The following is a 22318-nucleotide window of genomic DNA, read 5'->3' as shown; positions in this document are numbered from 1 at the left end:
ATTAAAGAGAATTTTGAGCTCTGCAGTTAAATGTTTGTGATTTTTTTCTTTGTTTGGTGGAACATTTCATAATACCTATAGAGAAGTACAAGAAACAAATAATCATGCAAACTTCTGAAATGAGTTTATAAGCAATGTCTGATGAATTTCACAAGTCAGTTAAAAAGATGTGTAGCTCACAGCAACATTGATAATAAGTAAGCTTATTATATTTCCTTAGAAATGTATGGGGCTTTTCAGACACTTCAGCCTCCTTTGTGAGGGCCTGGAAATGTAAATTTTTTTTGTAACTAAATTAAGTGTCATGCAGAGGAGTCAGCTTGGTTGGAAAAATAATGAGAAAGTCGTAATCAGGGGATTCAAAACTGGTATTTTGTTGGGCTTCCTGTATTTTATCTCATCTTCCCTGTTACTCTGCTGAAAGAAAAACAACTTTTTGTCCTCGATGTCATGTTTACCTCTTCACTTTACAAAAGTGGATTCATCAACAGGTTTGACAAGAGTCTACCTGAAAATGATATGCTATCATGACAAATATGAAAAGGGGATTAAAAAGTGAAGTTAACATAAAAACCCCCAAACTAAACACACAACTCCCAAAACCTTAGAGAAATCTGTCAAATTGGGTGTTCAGAGAAATCAAGATTAGAGTTCAAAAATAAGAACTGGCATCTCATAAATTTGAGTGACTTTAAAGGGGTGTGTACTGAATAAATAAAATCTTTCAAGTCTTCAGTACAAAATACAATTATTAGATACCTGAGTAGAAGTGTATGGTGTGTGAGGAAATTATTGTTACTGTGTAATACACAGTTTCAATAAAAAGGGCTTTGAAAAATTGGAGGATATTCAGGGAGCTTTATAATGTCTGGAAGCTCCATCTCCCTGGGGGAGAGTTGTAAAGAAGTTTGGCCTTTATCTTATCCAGGACGAGTTTTAAATTGACTTGATTATAAACTGCTAATGTGAGATGATCTTCTGAGATCGGAGGACCCCTTAGTCCAACAAAGCGCCAATGATGACAATTTGCTGGAAGCTGAAGTTTAAAAAGAAATTTAAAGAAATAAATGGAAGTAGAGTGTGAAGGAAATCTAGATTTGGGGTGCACTGGAGCTGGATTAAGGCACGTAAATGTAGCATCTGAATGGGAACAGTATTTCTGAGTTCCCATATACTTAACAGAAACAAACAGCTGTGTAAAATAAGTGCTTATACTTGAAAAGATCTCCAGGCTCCCTTAGTGATATTGACTGATCTTCATTATGTATTGTGGAAGTGTGGACATGTAATTCTCGTGTAGGTAAATCGATTTAGATATCTTAATCTGCAAGTTCAGTGTTCTCTAGTAGGTCATTAGAGCATACAATTTTAGAAAATTTACTATTTCTTTTGTGAAAGCCGTGTTGTCTTATGTGGAAAGTGTGATGATATGACAAAAATAGTCTTTTCTAACCTGAAGATGTAATAATTTGATTTGTCAGAAAGCATGACATGTAGGACAACATTGCTGACACCTAATTCTGTCATAATGCATAAACCTACCTAAGTATCCCTTGAAGAAGGGGAGGAGGTAGTGAGCCTTGTCAGTATGCGTACAATGAGGTATGTTCTGCTTTTGTATGGACAGATCTGGATGTGTGGTGGTAGACTTCTGATCATTCCCTGCTCCAGGGTGGGACATATTTTCCGTAAAAGGCGTCCCTATGGCTCACCAGGGGGACAGGACACTATGGCTCATAACTCGCTGAGGCTGGCACATGTGTGGATGGATGACTATAAGGTAAGAGACAATTCTAGGTCATGAAATAAGGTTATTAACTGGCTTGTTTGTCAAAGGACTGTATCACGGTGGGGTCCGTTAGCACCTCTAATGGGGTCTTCCTTCTGTAGTCTGATTTCCTAACGTTAATTTTGATGTGAGTTCCTAAATTCTGTAGGACTGTCATTTGGCTTTTGGGTGCTCAAGGCTCCTCCCTGTTACTTCTGCTACCTGCAGGAGATACAGTTTTATGCCTTTTTAATGAAGTAAAAGATGGTGAAAGAGTTCTTGTAAGCTCTGCATTGCTTGGTGTCCAAATCAGTATTACATGGCAGCCATATACTGCTATATGCCTTCAGGTAGTTTCCATGTTGGCGAGACAGGGATTTTCTTGAATGGTTGTTTGTTTTCTGTTTTAATTAGCAGCCTGATTCTTAGTCTTGCCCTGGAAGATGAATCAAGATTAACTTCTGGATTCAAGGGCAAGTGTATTCCTTCCTTGTCTTCAGGTCTTGGTACTGATGCGTTTGAATGTAGATTGGGTTTTTGTGAAGCCCTGATCTCTATGATACTTGAGGACATTTTTGCCTTGTGAGACCATAGGATTTGCTGTGTGGCCAGCTCCTGTGGTCCCTACAATTTCTATATAAGACATAATTTATTAACTTTATATTCTTTAGAGGTTTATGTTTCAAACACTATCCTTTATCTTGATGCTCAGTCAGTTTGAGGAACCTATTAAGGGTCATTAATTTTTATCTCCATTCTCCATCTCAGTAATGCATTGGTAGATTTGATCTATCACTTTCCCTTTTATTGGTGTCTGGGCACAGTTGTTTTGTGATTAATGATGGCTTTCTCTGAAGCTTGGAATTGATTCTTTGTTATAATTTCCAGCTAATACTACTTTATCCAACAAGGACTTAAAACTGCTGATTCTAGCAGTCTTTTATCACAGATTTGTCCTGAATGTTTCCAGCTGTTTCTAATCTAATTCTCTGATAGTTGCCAGAGACTGTCATTATGACAGATTTATGTATGGAAGGCAAGCCTGGAAATATTTTTGTTTTTATAAGTGTAATGAAAATATTTAGGGCCTGTATAATTTACTGAAGTGATTGTATGATGAATAGTACAAAGATAAGACTTAAAGGACCTGTTTTGCAGCAGAGAGCAAATATCAATATTTAATAAATAAAATTGCATAATGGAAGGCAAACAGCAAAATTTTCATAACTGTCAAAAGCAAAATGTAAAAGAAATAAGTTCATGTATACAACAGAAATAAATAATGCAGAAAAGGTAGGATACTAACATTTGAATTTTATCCAGGAAAGAGGCAATTGGAATAGCAGAGCAACTTTTTTGAAGCGGACCGATTTCTGATAGTCATGTCCAGTCTATCTCTGAACTTCCTCAGAGTTGTCCAACAGTCCAATGTACTTAATGCTTCCCCTTCCTCTGCTATTAATATACCAGTGATACATCAAGTGCATCCAAATACTCAAAGATCTCGATAACGACAGATACGTAATTTATCTTGAAATGGCATTGTCTGTCATCTGAATATCAGAGATAGCAGTAGGTAATTGAAAACTGTTAGAACCACATTACAGTAAGTGCATTCCAGATGTCTGCTAGAGATTAATCCAACAAAATACCATAGCTCAGTGCCCTGAAAACTGATTTCTAAGTAATATCTAGTAAACGACTTAATGTGCAAATACAATGCCTCTTCTATGAGCTCAGTAAATCTAGCTGGAATTAAAGACTCTACAAGGAGATTTTTCTTCTAGTTTTGGTAATAGTATTCATGCCACATTGTACATTCATGAATTCCTGTTTGTCCTCATTGTCTCTGCATTAGAGTTGAACAGCACGTAAGATTGAGCCGGAATCTTAATCTGTCCTTGCCTAAGCAGGTACAATTCCGAGTATAATCATAAATTAGAACATGAAAAAATAACATCGTGGGAGCGTTTCTGGAGATGGTGCAGATGAAGGGGAAAAACTGGGCTTGACAGAAAGCCCAGGTGACAGTTCTGATTCTTCATGTGAATAAATGCATGGTCCCGCTGAACTTCACAAGATAGTCCCATTTATAGGTTTATTCTGATGCGGAATTTTTTTGCCCTGGTAACTTGTAAAGTTGGAAGGTGGAAACTGTGGAAGACAAAATACACTTGAACCCCACAACAGTGAAAACAATCAATTACAATTAATAATTTAACGAAAGCTTTGCCAGGTGAGGAGAATGATGATGATATATACACATTTGTTTCTGACTTAATGAGTCTAGGATGCCTTTATTGCCAATGGAGTGTAGGGCTGATTTGTTTCCTCCTCAAGTTGGCATCTAAAAAAGGTCATCAGATTCATGCTTGAGAAGGGTCTTCATCAAAAAAAGCAGTCTAGAAAGATTAGCTCAGAGTTAGGCAAGATAAATCTCACCTCCTGTGGCAATCTAAACACTGGAATTTCCTAATGCCAGTTTCAGATTTAATGGTTGAAAGGACTAGCAAAATGAAATGAAACTTTGGGAGTTCTGCAAACATGAAAAAGTTGGAAATCAATAATCTGAAATTCTTCTCCCCTTGTACCCGACCTGTTTCTCTTAAATACAGGAGCAATATTTTGCTTTGAGACCCGAGCTAAGGATGAGGAACTATGGAAATATTACCGACCGTGTAGAACTGAGAAAAAGATTGAACTGCAAGTCATTTAAGTGGTATTTAGATAATATCTATCCTGAGATGCAAATATCTGGGCCCAATGCCAAAGCTCCGCAGCCAGTTTTTATTAATAGGGCACAGAAACGACCGAAAATAATCCAGCGTGGAAGGGTAAGATAAACTTTCTTAAAAATACAGAATTCTTTTTTTTTTTTTTAAATTATGAGATTCTTTCTGAAAGATTTACTTAAATACAGTAAAAATGGTCTGTTTCCATAGAGCTTTAGTTTTGCAACAAGCTGTCTTGAAAATAACAGAATTTCTGTCTTTGGACAAAAGCAAATCAGTTTCACTATGATCTGTATTTCAGGTCATCTTCAGACTAGATACTATTCAGTGAGGTTTCCTTCCTCAAAGCTCTGAGTTGCGATGTTTTGATGTCTTTAGAATGCACTTTCATGGCTGTTGGTTCTGAAGATGGATTTGGATAGAGAGAAATTTGGCCTCAAATATTCATGCTCTGTTGGTTTATGATAAGAGTACAATGTAATTAGTTTCCAAACTCACTGCTTTTACTGGATAATTTTCTGCAAAGATGAACATTTGCATCTGAGAGTAATGATGGCTTTTCTAGTCCTGAAAAGGCTGTTAGATAATGAACAAAAAATGAGTTTTGCTCCTTTTTTTCTTTAAAGTAGAAGAGATAAATTTTTACATGTATTCATGAAGGAAATCATGATTAAATTCATGCCTTAGCTCTGACACTTATGTTTATGGGTTTGTATGCAGGCAAAGCCAGCACACAGTTGCATCTGTTTTCTCCAGTGCCAAATTGGTCTGATGTGTGCTTTTTATGCTTCCCCAAAATAACGGATAACATCAAACCCAAGACAACATTCTCAAAGTCTTCTCTGTGAAAGAGAAGACCTTGGAATAAACTATTTCATGTGCACATAGATTATGGTTAGCAGATTCCTTTCTAGCTCAATAATTGGAAGCATTAAATAGCGATGCAGCCCTCTCCGCAAAGTAACATTGGCTGCAGTAGCTGTTGACAGTTGCTGGTGCTGCAAGTAGGTTCAGCCTGGAGGACCTGAGTTCATGCAGAACCTATTTGACATCATTAGATTTTTGCTTGGAAGCAGCTATCTGGGAATCCATGATTTGTGCAGTATTTTTATAATAGTATCCCAGCCAAGCTGTAAAGTTATTTATTAGGGCAAACATGCGTAGTTTCCCTGAATAAAACTGATACAATGGGCTGATTCCCCTAGTTTTTAAATGCTGTTATTCCCCTAGTCAGACCTTGTTTGTTTTCTTTTTCCCCCATTTAAATTTAATAGCTTTCTGCTTTCATTCAGACAGAAGTTTAACTAAGGAATTGCTAATGTGGGGGAGGCTACTTGAGGGATCTGAATCCCTCAACAGCACTTAAGGGGAAATCTTCCTGGCAATAATTTCCCATGCCTTAATTTGGAGAAAAACTTTGTGCACCCTTTAAGAAGGGGGAGACAAGACATGGAAAAATGCAGCTCCTCGGCTTTGTTCTCCGGGGTTCAAGAATTATACCCAGCATTGTGTGAGAGAGTCAGCTTTGGCTCTGATGATCGTATAAACTATTTCCAGATGCCTACAAGGAACAGAACGATCAGCCAATGTCACCACTGTGTGCCAGACTCTTTAGGATTCGGGATGAATCACTCCAAATCCCATCTTATTCTCAAAAACTAATTGGGCCAGAGATAAGTGCTGGTTTGACAGCTGGGAAGAACTGCAATGATCACAAATTGTGACAGTTCTTAACAGTGTTATCAAATGCTGATCATCATGGCCAATAAAAACAAGGGCAAAAATCATATAAAACTCATGTAGCTGTATGGTTTGAAAGCCTTCTGTTGAGTGAAGAATGATGAAAATGAGATCTCTCCTAGAAGTCTCTGGGGTGTGAGGAAATATTACTTAGAAGGTTATGTGTAATTTGTTTCAGATGTGTGTAGGGAACAGGAGAAACATGGTGCACTTGAGGAGGCTGTTGATGTGCCTTGGGACAGCTATTTCCAGAAATGTTGTTTAGTGAAGAATATTATTTGGTATTTGCACTCTCTAACTTTTGCTATCTTGTGATGGAGCAGTTCATTCTTTTTATTGCTGGAAGTGTCTTTGGTTTCTTAAAAATCTGTTGAATCAATACAAATGCCCAGACAGCTATGTAAGTCTTCATAATAAAATGCAGCTAGCTAATTAATCAGCCTGTCCTTGAGTTCAGGACAGCAAATTCTTTTTTCCTCTACGTTCAGCTCCAGATTGGAAATAATTACTTTTAATGTGGATGCCAGATCTGGGGCCCTGCCATCTCCCACGCATGCACACACCCAGTGACTGTCAAATGCACTCCCATGCGCTTGGTAGAGAGCGGGGCCCTTTGCTGTGAGGAAGGAAATGGCAGAGTTGTGGACATTGCTAGAATAATTGCCTTTCTCCTTTGTACCCTTGGCTGTGTGCAGTGCAGTTCTTGATGTGCAGGCAGTGATCGCTGCCTGAGTAGCCTGATCCCCACTGTATCACGGGAAGAAAAATAATCAGGCTGAAAAGAAGTCTTCTGCTTGCCACCAGTTAGTTCAGGGCATGCGTGTAATTTAAAGCCAGAATAGAGGTGTTTTGTCTTGCTGAGTAACTCTGTGGGGATACATCAAGATCTTAATGATTCTTGACTGTTGGAATAGGGCAACCTAATCTTCAGGCTCTGCAGAAGACCTCTTGGGTGACTTCCAGGGTAGGCATCATTGCCCAAACCAGGAGAGAGATTGCTAACTTGCTGAGGACCTCCTTGTTTGCTTTGATGGTAGATGCTTCCAGTTTTGCACCACAGGACAGTCTCCTGACCTGAATCTAGTCCTCTGATACAACATTATTCCAAATCAGACTAGGTAGTGCATTTGAACTGGAATGAGCATTTGGGTGTTTGTAACATTTTCTCTTCTTCCCTGATCTGTCATTAAAATAACATAGCTGATAACTATGGCTTTTCAGCTACCTAAACGCTCTTGAAATTCAATTTGAAAACAACATTAAGTCTCTAAAGTTGTTTGTATTTAAGTAATTCCTTCTCCTTTCCCAAAGAGGCTGTCCTGCTTTGTGAAGAGAGGCTGTAGGAGGAGACATACGTACAAGCTAAACTGTAGCAAAATGTGGTTTATACAGTATAGTCAATATTCCTGAGCTAGTGAGTATCTGGGACCTGAGACTTCCATGAAGAGTGAAAGAGGGGAAAGCAACTTGACAGTTGAGTATGGCCAGCATGTCCTGAGCCAGGTTGCGCGTACTGCAGTTGTACCATGAAGAAGGAAATCTTGATGTAAATACGAAGCAAAATGGAACCATTTAATACTGTCTTTTCTCCAAATTATCTGAAAAACAAAATGGTATTTTAAAAAGGAAGAAGGGGTTGGTTTTTTTTTTTTGTGAGCACACTGAGTTCTAGGGCTTCTAAAGCATTGCCGTATGTTCCCTTTGGTATGTAATGTTTGTTGTTTATTCTGTCCATCAAACTGTTTTCCTTTCCTAGTTGTATCACCTTCAAACCAACAAATGCCTGGTTGCCCAGGGCCACCCAAGTCATAAAGGAGGCCTGGTAGTGGTTCGGGAATGTGACTACAACGATCAAAACCAGGTATGATATTCCTAAGTATATTGACTAGTGATTCACATCTTACAAATTGCTAATATGTTTTCCTGCTGGCAAAACGTCCTAGTGTAACATCTCACCAGCAAGCAGACTGATTTCAGAGTATTGTTCAAACTGCAAGGCTGGCTGAGGAGATCGTGGAGCTTACTGCTCTGTACCTTACTAATGCTGAGTATTGGATATTATATTCCCTATCTTTATGGCAAGAATCTTTGTATGTGGCTGAAGACTATCCTTAAGTGGCTCCTGGTGGGCTCATAATCCACTGATTAACACTTCAGAATTTGTAGAAGCTCTTTCAGTCAATTCCTTGTACTGGGATTTAAGGCAGCCTTTTCCTGGCCTGCTGTTCTCTGTGTACTGTACAACTAGTCCTCTGCTGCTGGAGAGGTTGTAGTTTGGGGTTAATGAATGATTTGTTGTTATTGCTAAATAGAAGGAATTCTAAGGAATTTAGAAAATTCTTTGGCTACAGGTGATTTGCTGATCTGGGAATTAATTGGGGATGGATGTGAAAATCTAACGAGAGTTTTTATAATACATGAAGCCTTTGCTATTTCACTTCTGTTCTTTCAGGCAACAGAAATTCAGGACATGGATAAACAGTCTCCAGGGTAGAGCGATCTTCACCTAATGTCATAAAGACTTTTACCTAGCTAAGAACTACATTGAGAACATTATGATTTAGGAGCCCATGGGACCCAAGTCTAAAAACTAGATTGCATCTGAAAAGTAATCAAAGATGTAAAATAAATGGAGCATGGGAGGTAATGCAGCGTAGCTTTACCAAAGGTGGTTTATGCTAGACTAACTTGATAATTTATGAAATGGGCAGTAGTTTCCAGGATATGGAAACTGCAGCAGTAGAAGCAGGATGATTTGTGATAGTCTCAAACAAAAAGTTGTGTGCTTTGTCAACTAATGGGACTTTTTGCCTCCTACCTGTGGCCTCACCCGTTGAATGTGACAGAGGCAGGCAGTGTGAGGGGTGTTAGCCAGTGTCTGGGTAAGTGTGGCTGGCTCTAGACACATGGTCTCTAGTTGCCACTTAGGACCAAGCAATGCATCCCTGCACTTTGCCTCTGGAGTACTGAGTGATCATCACTGTGACCAAATTGTAGGTCCCTGTGTTCAGGGTGGATGAATTTAAGCTGGAATGGGAATCAAGGTTTTCCTATGTGATCTCTTCCATTGGCTGTAAGAAAGTCAGCAAGTCTTGTAAAGAGTGTGTAAATGTAACGGTAGCTGATTGGCACCAGTGATTGTACATTTACAGTGTGAAAGGTGCTACGCTGCTTTCTGAGCCTTTCAGTCTGAGTGAGAAAGCAAAAATGACTGCCTGTAGATGATGTCCGCAGTAAGAACAGATGGATCCTCACAGTTACTGTTTCCCCTCTCCTTCCTGCAATATTTTTAATAGTGAACTGCCACGTGGCTGGAGGAGGAAGTCTGTTGTTTTTCCGTATCAAAACCTTTTTCTGATTTTTGTCCTGGAGACAGAAACTTCAGTTAGCCTTTGGGTGCTGAGAAAGACAAGTTTAGTGCTCTGATTGTTGATCTTTGACTTCTTTTCTCATGAATCTAGTTTACTAGTGGTAAATTAAGGAATTAGTTCTCATAAAAAAGTGGCTGCGCTATCTTCTTTCACAGTGATTTTGTTCTCCAACCAAGTACGTTAACCAATGCTATGGTTTTCTGCCATTAGACTTATTTCGTCCTAATAAATCCCAAGAATGCATTCAGCCAGCTTTCTTTCATATCCTCTTGAACAATCTAGCTATAGATACATGAGAACAATTTAGAGAAAGATGACATTTAACAGTTTCTGCTTCTAAAAATAGCAAGAAACTTCCTGAGTATTGGAAGCTTTTGACTGTTTTTTCTGGTAACACTCAACCCACTGGCATTTTCAGCTGATTTTTGCTTTAGAACCATCTGTTTTATGCCTTTGGCCTAATAAGAAAGCCTGTGTTGGGTCTGGTGAAAGGCAGGTACACAGCTATCCTGTCCCCTGGATGCCCACTGGCAGCAAGTTAAGGGTGTGTTGCTTAATATATACAGTGCAGACAGTTACTCTGGAAGATGACAATCTGCACATCTAGAAAATATTTTAAAAATTTGTCTCTCTCACAAATGTTATAATGAAAACTAGGACGTTTCATTAACTGGAACAGAAATACTCGGTCTGGGATAATACCGGGGATTGAACATAAATTTAGGAATAAGTGATGAAAATTTTGTAGTTAGAAATAGCACAAGTAGAAGAGGTGACAGGATCTTATAGAACGAAGGTCAGTGAAGAGAGGTCTGAAGTAACAGAAGAAGCAGAAGACCTGATTGTGAATTTTGAAAACAGAAGACTAATATGGAATGAGAAATTTTGTAGTTGAAGAGTGGTCATGTGAAGGAACTGCAAAGATTGCCAAAGTAAACACTCTCCTGAAATTCAGTAGTGTGTCTGACCTCTTTCTGGAAGCAAAACTGGGAATCCACGAGGTAGTGCATACCACAAAATCTTCAGTGTTGAAGGAGGATAGAAAATACTTAAGTGCATTGAAAGATCATCATGAAAGACTGGAGATGTCTGAAAAGTGGAAGTAAGAAACTGTGGTGTAGATTCTACCCAAAACCATTATGCCAAGGTTAATCAGATAGTGATTAGGGGACAGGGAGGCTGAAGCAGGTTTTGGGCTAGATACTGCTGTAAAGGAGGAGGAGTAGAAGTAGTTACTGACAAACTTGGAAGAGAAGAACCCAAGAACACTAAAAAGGAAGGTTTTGGAGTGAAGCACAATGGCCAACAAAGACTAACTAGTGGGAGTGTTTGTGATCTAAGAGCTAAAAGAACATTGGGTTTATCATGTAGCTATTGCATGCTTGCCTTCTTCCTGACCTAAATGCTTAAAGCCAAGTTCCTTTTCCAGAAAATCTCCTCTTAAAGTCCACTGAATTATGCAGATTTTTTTCTACTGTTTGTTTTCAGATATGCTAGGTTGACTCTTAAGGTTTACTTTCTGTGTTGTCATAACCTCTCCTCTGTGTGTTTACTTCATTTCAATAATTTAACTTTTCTCTTACTTAGCAATATATCAAGATTTAAAAATGTGGCTGTTGCCATTCCAGCTGTGGATGGTGCTAAGGTGTCTAAGCATGTGCATCTGTGCTCTGGGCCTTTAAAAGATAACTGATGTGAGCAGGGAATTTCAGAAAAGCTCTGTTAACACTCTTGTAGCACTTTGTAAAGCATGTATTCTTACGTTTATAAACTGTTCAAGAGTCAGAGTCTAGAAGGATGTGCTCACATGTGCAGTTCTTCTGTAACATCTTTCTCCTTAAACCTCTGGATCATGGCTGTTAGTTTGCTTTTCTTATACAACACATGTCTAGAGTGAGTGTGAAGATGTGCAAGTTCGGTCTGCTTGCTGCTTTTCCATGAACTATTCAAGGAACACAATTCTTTGATCCCTCTAACAATTGTCATAAAACATCAGCAACACACTGAACTGTGAAACAAAGTATGTATCTGCTTTGGAATGACATTCAGGAGGACGTTGGGTTTTCAGGGTAGCAATAGCTTAAAATAATGATTATAGACCACCAAACTTTGCTGTTCCTGATGATTTTCACAAGTAATTTGGTGCTGTGATGTCATTGTTATCTATAATAATAGGAGCTGAAGTATATGCAGATAGCTGTGGTGTTGCAAATTGCTAGGCATATCTCTTCCTTAGTGCTGAGGCCACTTTTTGTGCTCTTAAGCTGAATTTGTCTTTTAAAAAACTGTCTGACAGAATAATACAGTAGTGCCAACCTAACCAACAGATTTTAACTGATGGACTGGAATGCTTCTCCTGTCAGCACGGTTCATGGCAGGGATTTTCTTTCACACAAAGGGCTGTTTCTGTAGTAGTTACTGTCTTGTATTTACTGAAATTTTTCAATGCATTCCTCTAGTGCTAATGCAATTTGCAGACCAAATAAAGAGTGTATATTCACAAAGCTTTGCCAGTTGGCCAGCCATGCCTTTTGCTACACTCCACTGCACTCTGAAAGCCAAAGTGTAGGCTGATGCTTCCTGGTTTATTTGACATCATTTTGAAATATTTATTCCCTAGGAACAGTGAGCTTCTATTTTCTATCCATGACAGATTCTTTGATTTATTGTTTTTCCTTAGGTCGGGTGATAGGTTTTGTTGTCTATATTGACACTAGACTCAAAATCTTCTACAGTTAACTCCATGTTTCAAAAGGAAATGATAGTATGGGCCATTCTTCTAGATGATGAGGCACCATATGAGCCCTTTCCTCACTTGCATTTCCTCTGAAGTAGTTCAGCTAGCTGTTATCTGTTTACATTAACTAATATTACTGTAGGAATAATTTCATCTTTCACAAAAAAAAAGTGCAGTAACACAGCCCCGTATCTCTTTATTACGGTAAAAAATAATCCCAGAGGGATATCAGTGTGATATAGTGTTTATGGAGGGAGTGTGCCTCCTTTACCAACAGTGGCAACCTGAAACCAGTCAGGAAATCCAAGTATTAGTAAAATGAGAGAGCAAAAAAGCTCCACTCTCCGGTCTTCAGCACTGTCACACTGCTGTCCTTGCAAGGAGTTAGACTGTAGTCATCACTGAAACTGCTCATTAGGCTGTGTATGAGGAGAAGCCCTGTTTCTACTTGCCTATCTGTATGTAAATGAGATTAATGAAGTTGTCTTAGCAATCAATCAAGGAGAAGGCTGGGTGATTTGTTTGTGTTATATGGGGGTGAAGTAAAATCCTAGAGGTACTAGAAGCCCTAGGAAACCTCAGTCTTAAATCTGTAAATAGTCTGAACTACTTTTTGAGGGGACTGAATCCAAAATCCAGTTCTTCCTAAGCTGCACCTGTATAAAAAAAGGTTGATACTAACAGAGTTCATACTTTGGACCTCTTCCTATTTATTTTGCCCACAAGACCTACTCTAGCACGTGCTATACATCTGTCTGTAGGTGACCAGAAAGATACACATGCTAGCTTTGCTGTAGCGGTGAGAATGCTTACCCCAGATCCCAGATCTGCGGGTCCCATTTCAACTATGGGAAAGTTGAACCAGCTACTGCAGTCTGGGTGACGAAGCATGAGCAGGACCTCTGTGCCCCTGTAGCCAAAGGTGAAGGCATTGACTGGTGGGCGGGAGACTTGGGCAGACATCCGAGCAATACCAAATCTGAGATGCTTTGCTTGAGGGAAGATCTCGAGGTGTTCTGGGGACATCTAAGACGTCAGAAGGGTCAGTCGGCAGCTGAATGGGCCCCTGCACTCCAAGGCTGAGGGGGTCCTTGCACCTTCCCTCTTATCCTGTTGCCTGTGTTGAGAGGCAGGGAAAAAAGAGCTGCTATAAAGAGGCCAATCCTACAGCATTCACCAAATTAAATCATTTATTTAACCCCAAACCTGATCAATTTCACTATGGACAGAAGTTCTTCCATAACATCTGCCATTTAGGTTTTATTTAAAAACAGAAACAATTCATTATATTCTAATTGCATCCCAGTGTTTTTGACCCAGTGAAAATGATCAGTGATTTTCCTTAGATCTGTGGAGCAGATCAGTTGTTAGTGTGTGTCTCTGGGGGACAGCAATTAAAGGTGCTGCTTTCTTATGTGGTGGGAGCTGGGCACAATTCCATTTTTAGAAACTGAAATCTGACGGTGATGCTCTCCTAGATGTTAGGAGGTAGATGCAGGATGAAAATACCCTGCACCTTGCCTGTTACCTTTTTTTTTTTATTAAATAAAATAAATTTTTAAAATGGCATTTTCTGTAGAAAATACCTAGGAGGATAAAACAAAGCATCACTCAGAACTGAGGTATAAATCTTAGGCAGGCACCTTATTAATGATAGACTTTCGATAGTGTGCTGGCTGCCAGGAGATTTTTCCTTCCTATACTGGGCTGTTGCTCCTGATAGCCTGTAACAACAAGAGCTAAACATCATCCTTCCAGTCTTCAGCAGCAAAGTAATTAATAAATTTTGGAGTATGCAAAGGCTTGCAGTTATGTACCCCCCCCATGGGGTGGCTTTGCTTTCCTCGTGCTTGAATCTCTTAATAATCTGCAAGTTCATACTGATACTCTAATTTGAATTTGGAACCATAATGTGTCCCAAATTTGGGCCTTTTTTCCTCTTTCCTTTGTTTTCTATACCAAACACAAAATTAGTTTGAAATTAATTTTGGCCATCTTGTATAAGCCTTTCTGGAGAAGTATCACACTGGATTTAACTGCTGTTTTGTGTTCTTTGCCATTACTCAGCTTTTGATTAAAGGTCTGCTCCCTGTGTCACTGCAGTCTTCTCTCTCAGTTCTTACCAGTTTCATCTGTTGTTTGCATTTGGCTCCATCATTCTTCTTCTTTTAATAATAATACTCTTCTGGCAAGTCCTGCTATTTCTCCATTCTCTCCTCTTTAATCTTGCCATGCTTTCTTTCTTATGACAGGTTTTAAACAGAAAAAGTACGTTAGAAGGCAGAGAATGCCTGAGGTTAGGGCAAATTTTAATATAATACCTGCACTTCCTCAAAGGAGGCCTTCACTGTATTATAATAGTCACTGTGATAATGAATGAGCTGTATGCTTTTCAATCATGCCGTCCAACTGAGGCAGTGTCCTGAATCACAGCTCCTTCCAGAAGGCTGTTTTTAGTTTCATCAGACAAAAAAAACCCAACCCCACCACCAGAATTTGTTCTATTTGCCTGACTTTTCTGCCTGGAATTTGATATTCTGTACTCTTAAGTGTGAAACTCATGCAGACTTAGTGAGAAAAAAAAAAAAAGAAAACCAAAAACCCCACAGAGCAGACATGGTTACTGCAGCACTGAGCTTTTGTGAAATCAAAACGTGGCTGGAAGAAGAGTGCACCAGAAGAACTTGGTGTGCCTGTAGGTACTTCTGGTACGGTTATGAGGGGCTCGATTCCCTCTCATTCACAGGGTCAGAAGTCGGGGGAAAGGGGTTGATGCTGGCAAGTGAGGTGGATAAGCAGCCTGGTGTCAGGTCTGGGAATGGCAGCAGAGCAAGAGACCTGGCCAGCTATGCTGTCGCCTGCTCAGCATCCCGAGAGGTTGGGAGATACTGTCCAGGTGCAGTGTGACTGCAGGGGCCCCGCGGCGCGTTCAGAATAGCAGTAGTTTGGTGTTTAGCCAGATGGTCTCAGTATCTTCCCTGCACTGCAGTTACAGTTTTCAGATACTTTCTTCTCCTTTTCCCTACCCCTACGTAACCCAGGATGTTTTGAGTTGCACACACCAAAGTTCCTTCATTTCTTTGCTTTCTTGCGTAGAGTCTCCTGTGCGTTATGAGAGCTCCAGGTCTTCCACCTAACTCATCTTGGCCCAAGTCTTTGCAGGCCTGAAGGCACTGAAGGAGGGAGGGAGGACCAGCAGCTCCTGCAGTTAGACCAGGCTGATGGTTCAGCTTCAAGGAACCTTCAGCTGTGCCAGACATGCATTGCTCCAAAGCAAGGTTTAGGCAGCCCAGTGCAGTGGGAGCCAGCAGGGTATGGGCATGAACTGCAGCAACTGAGGGTGCCTGACACTTTTTTATGCCAACAATAAAAATGCCTGCTTTTGCTAAAGTAGCATATAGGAGAGGACAAACTGACAGCTTGAGTGTATCCTTGCTTCTTGTTAGAGGTGATGGTGGTTTTCAGTGTGATCACAGAGAAACTCCTCTAATGTCATGTATATTCAGGAACCAAATGCAGCTGAACCTGCAAATGTGAACCAATGCATTCTTGCTTTGTACAGTTGGGCCCCAGAGAGGAGCTGAATTCAGTTCCCACTGCTATGTGAGCTGCTACGATATTGTATAGGTTCTTGAGGTCCAGATCAAGACGTTTTCGTGTTGGTTCAGCCAATACAAAGTGGGTGTGAAACGGAGAGGGGTGGTCTCCCTGTAAGCACGGCACAGCTAGAAAAAGCAGTTTGGCTGGGGAGCAGAGAAGGCCATAAACCTGTCAGTTATGGAGCATGTAGTTTCAGCATGGGAATGGTAAAGCAGCAACTTTTCTCACTCCCTGGAGAGCAGTATGGAAAGTTTTGATAACACCTGGATGCTGGTGATCATCTGCTTGAGTAAAGATCTCTGAGCACCAGGCCACCAGCTGCAAGGAGTAGGACCCAGGGACCAGTGTGGAGACTAATGTGGGCTACCTGGCACCAGAATTTGCGCACCTGGTTTTGGTTTCTCATCATTTAGCATCTACAAGCCGACCCCAGAGCACTATGTTAAATAAATTCCTATATGTTTATAGACAAATGCAGCGGTTTCAGAGAAGATTGGAGATACCTTTTGGCCTTGCGTGCCTGCCAAGCTACTTCCCCACAGCTCTTGGGCCACCTGCTGTCACCCAGCATCCACCTCTGCCCCCCATACTGGCTCCGTGTGTGGAGCTGAGGCAATCCACCAGCCCCCTCTTCATGAGTGAAGGATCATCTTTGGATAAGGAGATTTACTGCCTGGCTTAATGACTTTGCTCAGAGAGCGGCTGGTCACCTGCTTGGAGATCTACTGCTTGCCTGTCACGTTATCTTGTCTAGCTGCCTGGACAGGAGGAACATATGGGGGCTGCTTAATTTTAAAAACGCTAGTTACAGGGCAGAACTATAAGTGGTCCTTTTAGTGCCTCTGTATGGGGTAATGCTGTGTGATGTTGGGAAGGCAATAGAGCACCACAGCTGCATTTCAGTTGCTGGAAAAAAGGCAGCAAAGAGGCAGTGCGCATTGCAAGGCATGTCTCATGACACCAAGATGCTAAAGCACCTTCTCTGTAGCTGAACGAAAGATGCAAGGCACCTGCCCTGAAACATTGGGATAAATGTCTTTTTATCTTCTCTTTCAGGTCTGGATTTACAATGAAGATCATGAGCTGATTTTAAATAATCTCCTTTGCTTGGATGTTTCGGAAACTCGCTCGTCCGATCCACCTCGTCTCATGAAATGCCATGGGTCCGGTGGCTCACAGCAGTGGACGTTCGGGGTAAGTGGAGTGTCTGGCCTATAGCATGTTGCTTGTAATTAATGTCTCAATAAGTGATAATAGCACTAACAGGACATCAGGGTTGAGTTTAATTATGACTAAATGTCAGATGTACCAAGTCAATTGTACTGGACTAGGCCCAGCCCACATTCTAGGCAGCCTGTACAAAAGTTACATGGGCTTTGGTGGCTGCATTTCAGCCTGAATAAAACTTTTGCTGAGCTCTGGAACATGCAGGCCCTTTCCTTTGCAACACAGGAAGGTTTCTACAGCCCTGTTTAGCCTTTTTTCTGCTTGTCACAGCCACCCGCAGCACTTGTGGCTCATGAACATATGCCAGGGAGAACAAAATCCACCCTGCAGCTCTTTGTTGTGTTGTGTTTGCAGGACTTGGAGATGGTAGCAGTCCATGTGGTGATTTCTGCTTAGTGCTTGAAGATGCACAGGGCAGAGCTGAGGATTGACAGAGGAGTTTTTTTGCTGTCGTGTCTGCCCTATAATTGCATCGCGTTAGTTTAATCACTTAGAGTCTCAAGTGGCTGATTTCACAAAACTGAGCCAGCGCTGCATACACGAGTTTTGGCTCCTGCGTATTAACGCAGAGGCTGCTCCCTCACATGCCCTCAGCATAGCAGTGAGTCTGTAGTACAAACATCGTCTAATAAAGAGGAGGGCAGTGCCAGAACTGCCTATTGCCCTTCCAGGACAGCTCTGCATAAACTGTCTTGGGTTCATAGCATGCTGCTCGTTGGCAGCACGAGTTCCTAAGCTGAGTCAAATAAGGAAGGCTGTTGCAGTCCAGGATGGTTTGGAGATACAGAGGCAGATACTGCGTGAGCCCAGCGTTGTGTGTGTCTGATGCTTGCACCAGCAGTGCCACAGCCACAAATGGTACTGGGAGTTGAGAACTTAAAAATTCTGCTGCTGATAAGAGATTATTCAGGGTTCTTCAGCTTGAGCTAGTGGACAAAGATTTTACGAGACTGAGAGAATGGCCATTGAAATTCAATGCACGTAACTGTTAGGGGATACTTGTGGTGGTGGTGGAGAACCTGGGCTGCGTGTGTGAAATGTGGGCTTTGAGCATTTTCACTGAGCGTGTGGGAGGTGGATCTCTAACAGTGTCAGATTGGTGCTCGGCACAAAGGAAAGTGAATCAAATATTAGGATTTATTAGGGAAGGAATAGGAACCAAAACAGAAAAATGTCATCGCACCATTGTAGTTTGCCCATGCTGGTTGCCTTCTCTCAGAAAGGCTAAATTAGGACTGGAGAATGTTCAGAGATGGGTGGCAGGGCAAATCAAAGGCATGGGGCACCTTTCACATGAGGAATATGCGAGCAGGCTGGGACTCTTTAGAAAAGTGAAGACTTGTGGGAGCAAGGGGAAATAGATGAGGTGTGTGAGTCACTGGTACAGAGAAAGGACAACTGTGCGCTGTCAGTTACAGTACAAGACTCAGTGAGGGGGTTATTCTGGAGGAGTGTTGTGTATTCTTGCCATGTTCTTCCACTTCACTGGAGATCTGCTTGTGTCCATAAGCAGTGACGGAGAGCCCGGTGCGGCTGTTCTCACCTATCTGCTCCCTCTATGCAGGAGAGCAGGAGGTTGGTGCCCACAGGAGCTGCTGGGGTTGTGCAGAGAGCCCTTTCCAGATAGAACAGGGGCTGTCAAAGTGCCCAAAGCAGCTGCAACAATCTGTTAGTGGGGGGAGATGACAGGGTCTTCTGGGGGGAAAAAAAAAGAGGAGAAGGATCTGTTTCCTTCTCACACTTGGCTAGGGTCTGGCCTTGCCGTGGTTACTGGGATGTGGGTGCTGCGGGCAGTGGCATTGCTACGGCTTGGCCAGCTGCAGAGCAGGGACCTGGCTGTGCCGCGCTGTAGCCTTGTGGTCTCCCTCTTTGCTGAGTGCTGGGGAACGGTTTTGATCATCCCTCCACCTCATTACGAGACTGTGGTATAAACAAAATCCAAACTGGGTCCCTGTAAGGATGTGAGAGCCTTCGTTTCAAGGTCTGAACGTGGTCACGGGATGTGCTGTACTCTGGCTTTTAAATGGTGCTGCTGTGGGTCTGGTGTGTCAGAGAGGCTGCTGAAAGGCTTATCTGTCAGGAAGGAGCATCCTCTCCCCTTAAGCATTGGTTTTGGCTTCGGTTTGACAGTGGAGTAGAACAGAATTTTTAATAAATAAATCCCATCTGTCTTTCTCTCTCCTCTAGAAAAACAACCGCCTCTACCAGGTCTCCGTGGGGCAGTGCATGAAGGTGGTGGATCCGCTTAGCCACAAGGGCTACGTGACCATGGCCATCTGCGATGGGTCCCTTCCTCAGCAGTGGCATTTTGAGAGCTGAGACAGCGAGGATGCGGCTGAGAAGCGTTAAGCCAAGACTCAATACCCCTTCAGCCATGATTTTAAGTCATTCTGGAGGGCTTTGCGAGGAGCCCCTAGCTGCTACACCCGGCCCAACCATTGCAAGGACCCTTTAGAAATACTCTGCTATGAAGAGCTGTATCCATTAGAAGGTCCAGGTGGTCACCGGTCTCTGGTCAGATATAACAGTAATAGCAGCAGCCCCACTGCAGAGCAACATGTAGAAGTGCAATTTATCAGCGGTTCCTTGGATTATCGAACTGTTTTTAAGTAAGAGAAATTATTAGAGCAATGTAATTTAAATTGTGAGATTTTAGCTTTGTGGATCTTTTAAATGACAATGACAGAAAGGAGTCCTCTTCAAGTATTTCATGTGCAGTATCTCATTAATTTACATTTTTAGTATGGTTTTACTGGCCAAATTATTTTACTTTTTCTGGAAAATACTTTTATTCCCTTTTATCTTCTGAAAATTGTCATTTGTAATATTTAAATTTAGTTCTTTTAATTTACAATTTTAGGACATTTCATGTAGTTTAAATTCTTAGCGGTCATTCGTCACCTCATATTTAAAACAAAGTAACTATTACAAAGTCTATTTTGATGATTCATGACAGTAGCTGCATTTAAAATAAAGTATCATTTTTTTATTAATTGGTATGGCCTTACTCTTTGTAGCTGTTGGACCAGAAAGCACCAACTTAGAGACTGATGAAAACGAGTGTTCACATAACTTGGGTCTTCTCTTGTTTCCACTCTTTTCTTCACAGCTGGCTCTTTCTCCCTCTCTCAAGTCTTGGAAGGTTTGACAGATAATTTCTGTTTGGTTTTTTTTCCCCTCCACTTCTCCATTTCCCTTCCCAAGTTCATTTGTTTCACTATTTACCTTTCTTTGACTTCCTGCCTCACCCCCAGATGCTGCTTCAGTGCATGGAAGCTGCTGCAGAAGAGAAGAGCTGTTCTTACCCAGCGTATTTCTCCTTAGCAACGTTGTCCTTGTTTATCACGCTGCAGCGACTTGCCTTCCCTGGGAAGCACGCAGTTCCGACATCGGCAGCGCCAGGACAGCCCTGCCCTTTCACTGGGGCAGCAGAAACATTTTCCAACTGCATCCAGTTACTGACATTTTGGGCAGCGTGAGGCAAATAATGATAATGCTGGAGCAATTATAGACCCACGTCTTCCTGCAGAGAGGAGAGATTCACTTGTGACAGACTGTCATCTGCCAGGGCAGTCACCCTGGGAGGAGAAAAGCAAGAGGAAGAACACGAGCAGGTAAGAGCGGTCCCTTGCTGCTGCGTGGCTTCTTGCCTCCTTCATCAGTTAGGGAAGCAGTGAGTCACAGGCAGGGAGGAACGAGGTGAGCAGGGTTTAATTGTAAACCAGAACAATAGGCTGAAGTGGAAGTTCTTCCAGATAAAGCATCATGATGGGAATAAACATTAGACACCAGCCAAGTTCCTTCCTAGCAAGAGAAATCTCTAAAAACAACCCCAGCCCCCTTCAGCAGCTGTATGTCAGCCGAGGCCCATGCTGCGCCCCTCGCTGGGTCAGGCGGCCCTCGTAGGGGCACCCAGAGTTTTGAAACTGGTTCCCAAATGGCTGTTGCAGGGCAGGAACAGATTCATAGGGTGTCAGCTCACAGCGGCCTCCCGCTGAACCCTTTCAGCGGCAGCAGGGGTGGCGTAAAACCAGCTGTCGTGGTGTGCCGACAGCTCCGGCGAGGGTTTGTGCTGCATGTCCTTACGCCAATATCCCCGCTTCCTCGGGGGGACACCTGGGTGGCTGTTGTGCGTGGAATTAATTCCAGTCCTTGTTGGGGGTGAAAGGGTGGGCTACAGATGTGTTTGTGTCTGTCTGCTTAACCCTGACTGCTCCGACGAGTGAGTGTGAAGCTTTCAGCTGTTTGCTGGGCTTTCCTGTAGGCTGAGAAATTTGTTTTGGCTGTCAAATTGGCTGTGCAGTAGCCTTGCTCTGGCTTTTTTTTTTTTTTCTGTGGCCTTTGTCTTTTTAAAAAATAATAAAAAATCAAAACCCACACAAATCCTCAAACAGGCAATGCAGAAGCTTGCTTTATTTATGGTCTGAGTCTGTTGCCACAGAGAATTTTTGACCTTTTGCTCCCTGTGAGGAAATTTGGAGGCAGCTATCAAAACCAGCTCAATACATGCGGTCTTTAAGCCTGCAATAATAGGCAAGAACGTAGAATTGATGGACCACTGAGTTGCAGCTGGATTGTTCCTTAATATAAAGAAGATAAATATTCTACGTCACTCTTATATAAATAATGCACCTTTTTTTTTTTTAAATTGGCGATACCCACATTTGCAGCGCTGCGTGTGTGGGCTGGCGGCTTCAGCCTCTGCACGCCCAGCCCGTGCCAGCACCTAGGGACTGGTGCTGGTTTCCAGGAACAGATGGAGGCGATGGCATTTTGGATGGTGTCAGTTGTTTCTGCAGCGAACAATTTTTGGCCAAAGCCGTAGCTGTTCAGTGCTGCAGCCGCAGAGCCAGGTCATTGCACACAAAATTTGAAGAGGAGAGGGGTATAAATCTTTCCTGTGAACACCCAGTCCTGAATCAGTTGACGGTTCTCAGCTACGCCCTGCATGGGCAGCCTGCGATTAGGTGGAAATTCATAGTTTTCTTCCTCTATTTGAGTGTCCGCTCACAGCTGACCCTGGGGAATTTGGCTCAGTAGGAAGAACAGAAAGAAAAGCCCTATCCTGGGATTTAAGCTGTCCCAGCACTCAGTTTGCTGAGTCATACTGAGAATTTATTTGTAAAGAAACTGCACCTGGGAC

At 42.0% G+C, this 22318-nt stretch overlaps 1 protein-coding gene across 3 annotated transcripts in view; it reads left to right on the top strand.

Moving 5' to 3' along the window:
* GALNT11 (polypeptide N-acetylgalactosaminyltransferase 11) overlaps positions 1-20168 on the top strand; it is a 53557-nt gene extending 33389 nt beyond the window's left edge. For 2 of the 3 annotated variants that reach the window (XM_069778228.1, XM_009915713.2), the window contains exons 8-12: positions 1628-1780; positions 4384-4602; positions 7997-8101; positions 17005-17142; positions 19363-20168. In XM_069778228.1, coding sequence (XP_069634329.1) covers positions 1628-1780; positions 4384-4602; positions 7997-8101; positions 17005-17142; positions 19363-19494 — 747 coding nt within the window. In that variant the 3' untranslated portion in view covers positions 19495-20168. The remainder of the gene's footprint in view (positions 1-1627; positions 1781-4383; positions 4603-7996; positions 8102-17004; positions 17143-19362) is intronic. The other variant, XM_069778229.1, reaches the window with a different exon arrangement.
* Positions 20169-22318: the final 2150 nt, after the last annotated feature.

The sequence above is a fragment of the Haliaeetus albicilla genome, chromosome 2, assembly GCF_947461875.1.
Source record: "Haliaeetus albicilla chromosome 2, bHalAlb1.1, whole genome shotgun sequence".
Lineage (NCBI taxonomy): Eukaryota > Metazoa > Chordata > Aves > Accipitriformes > Accipitridae > Haliaeetus > Haliaeetus albicilla.
Note: the sequence above shows the minus strand (reverse complement) of the source record. Positions and strands in the feature narration are given on the sequence as shown.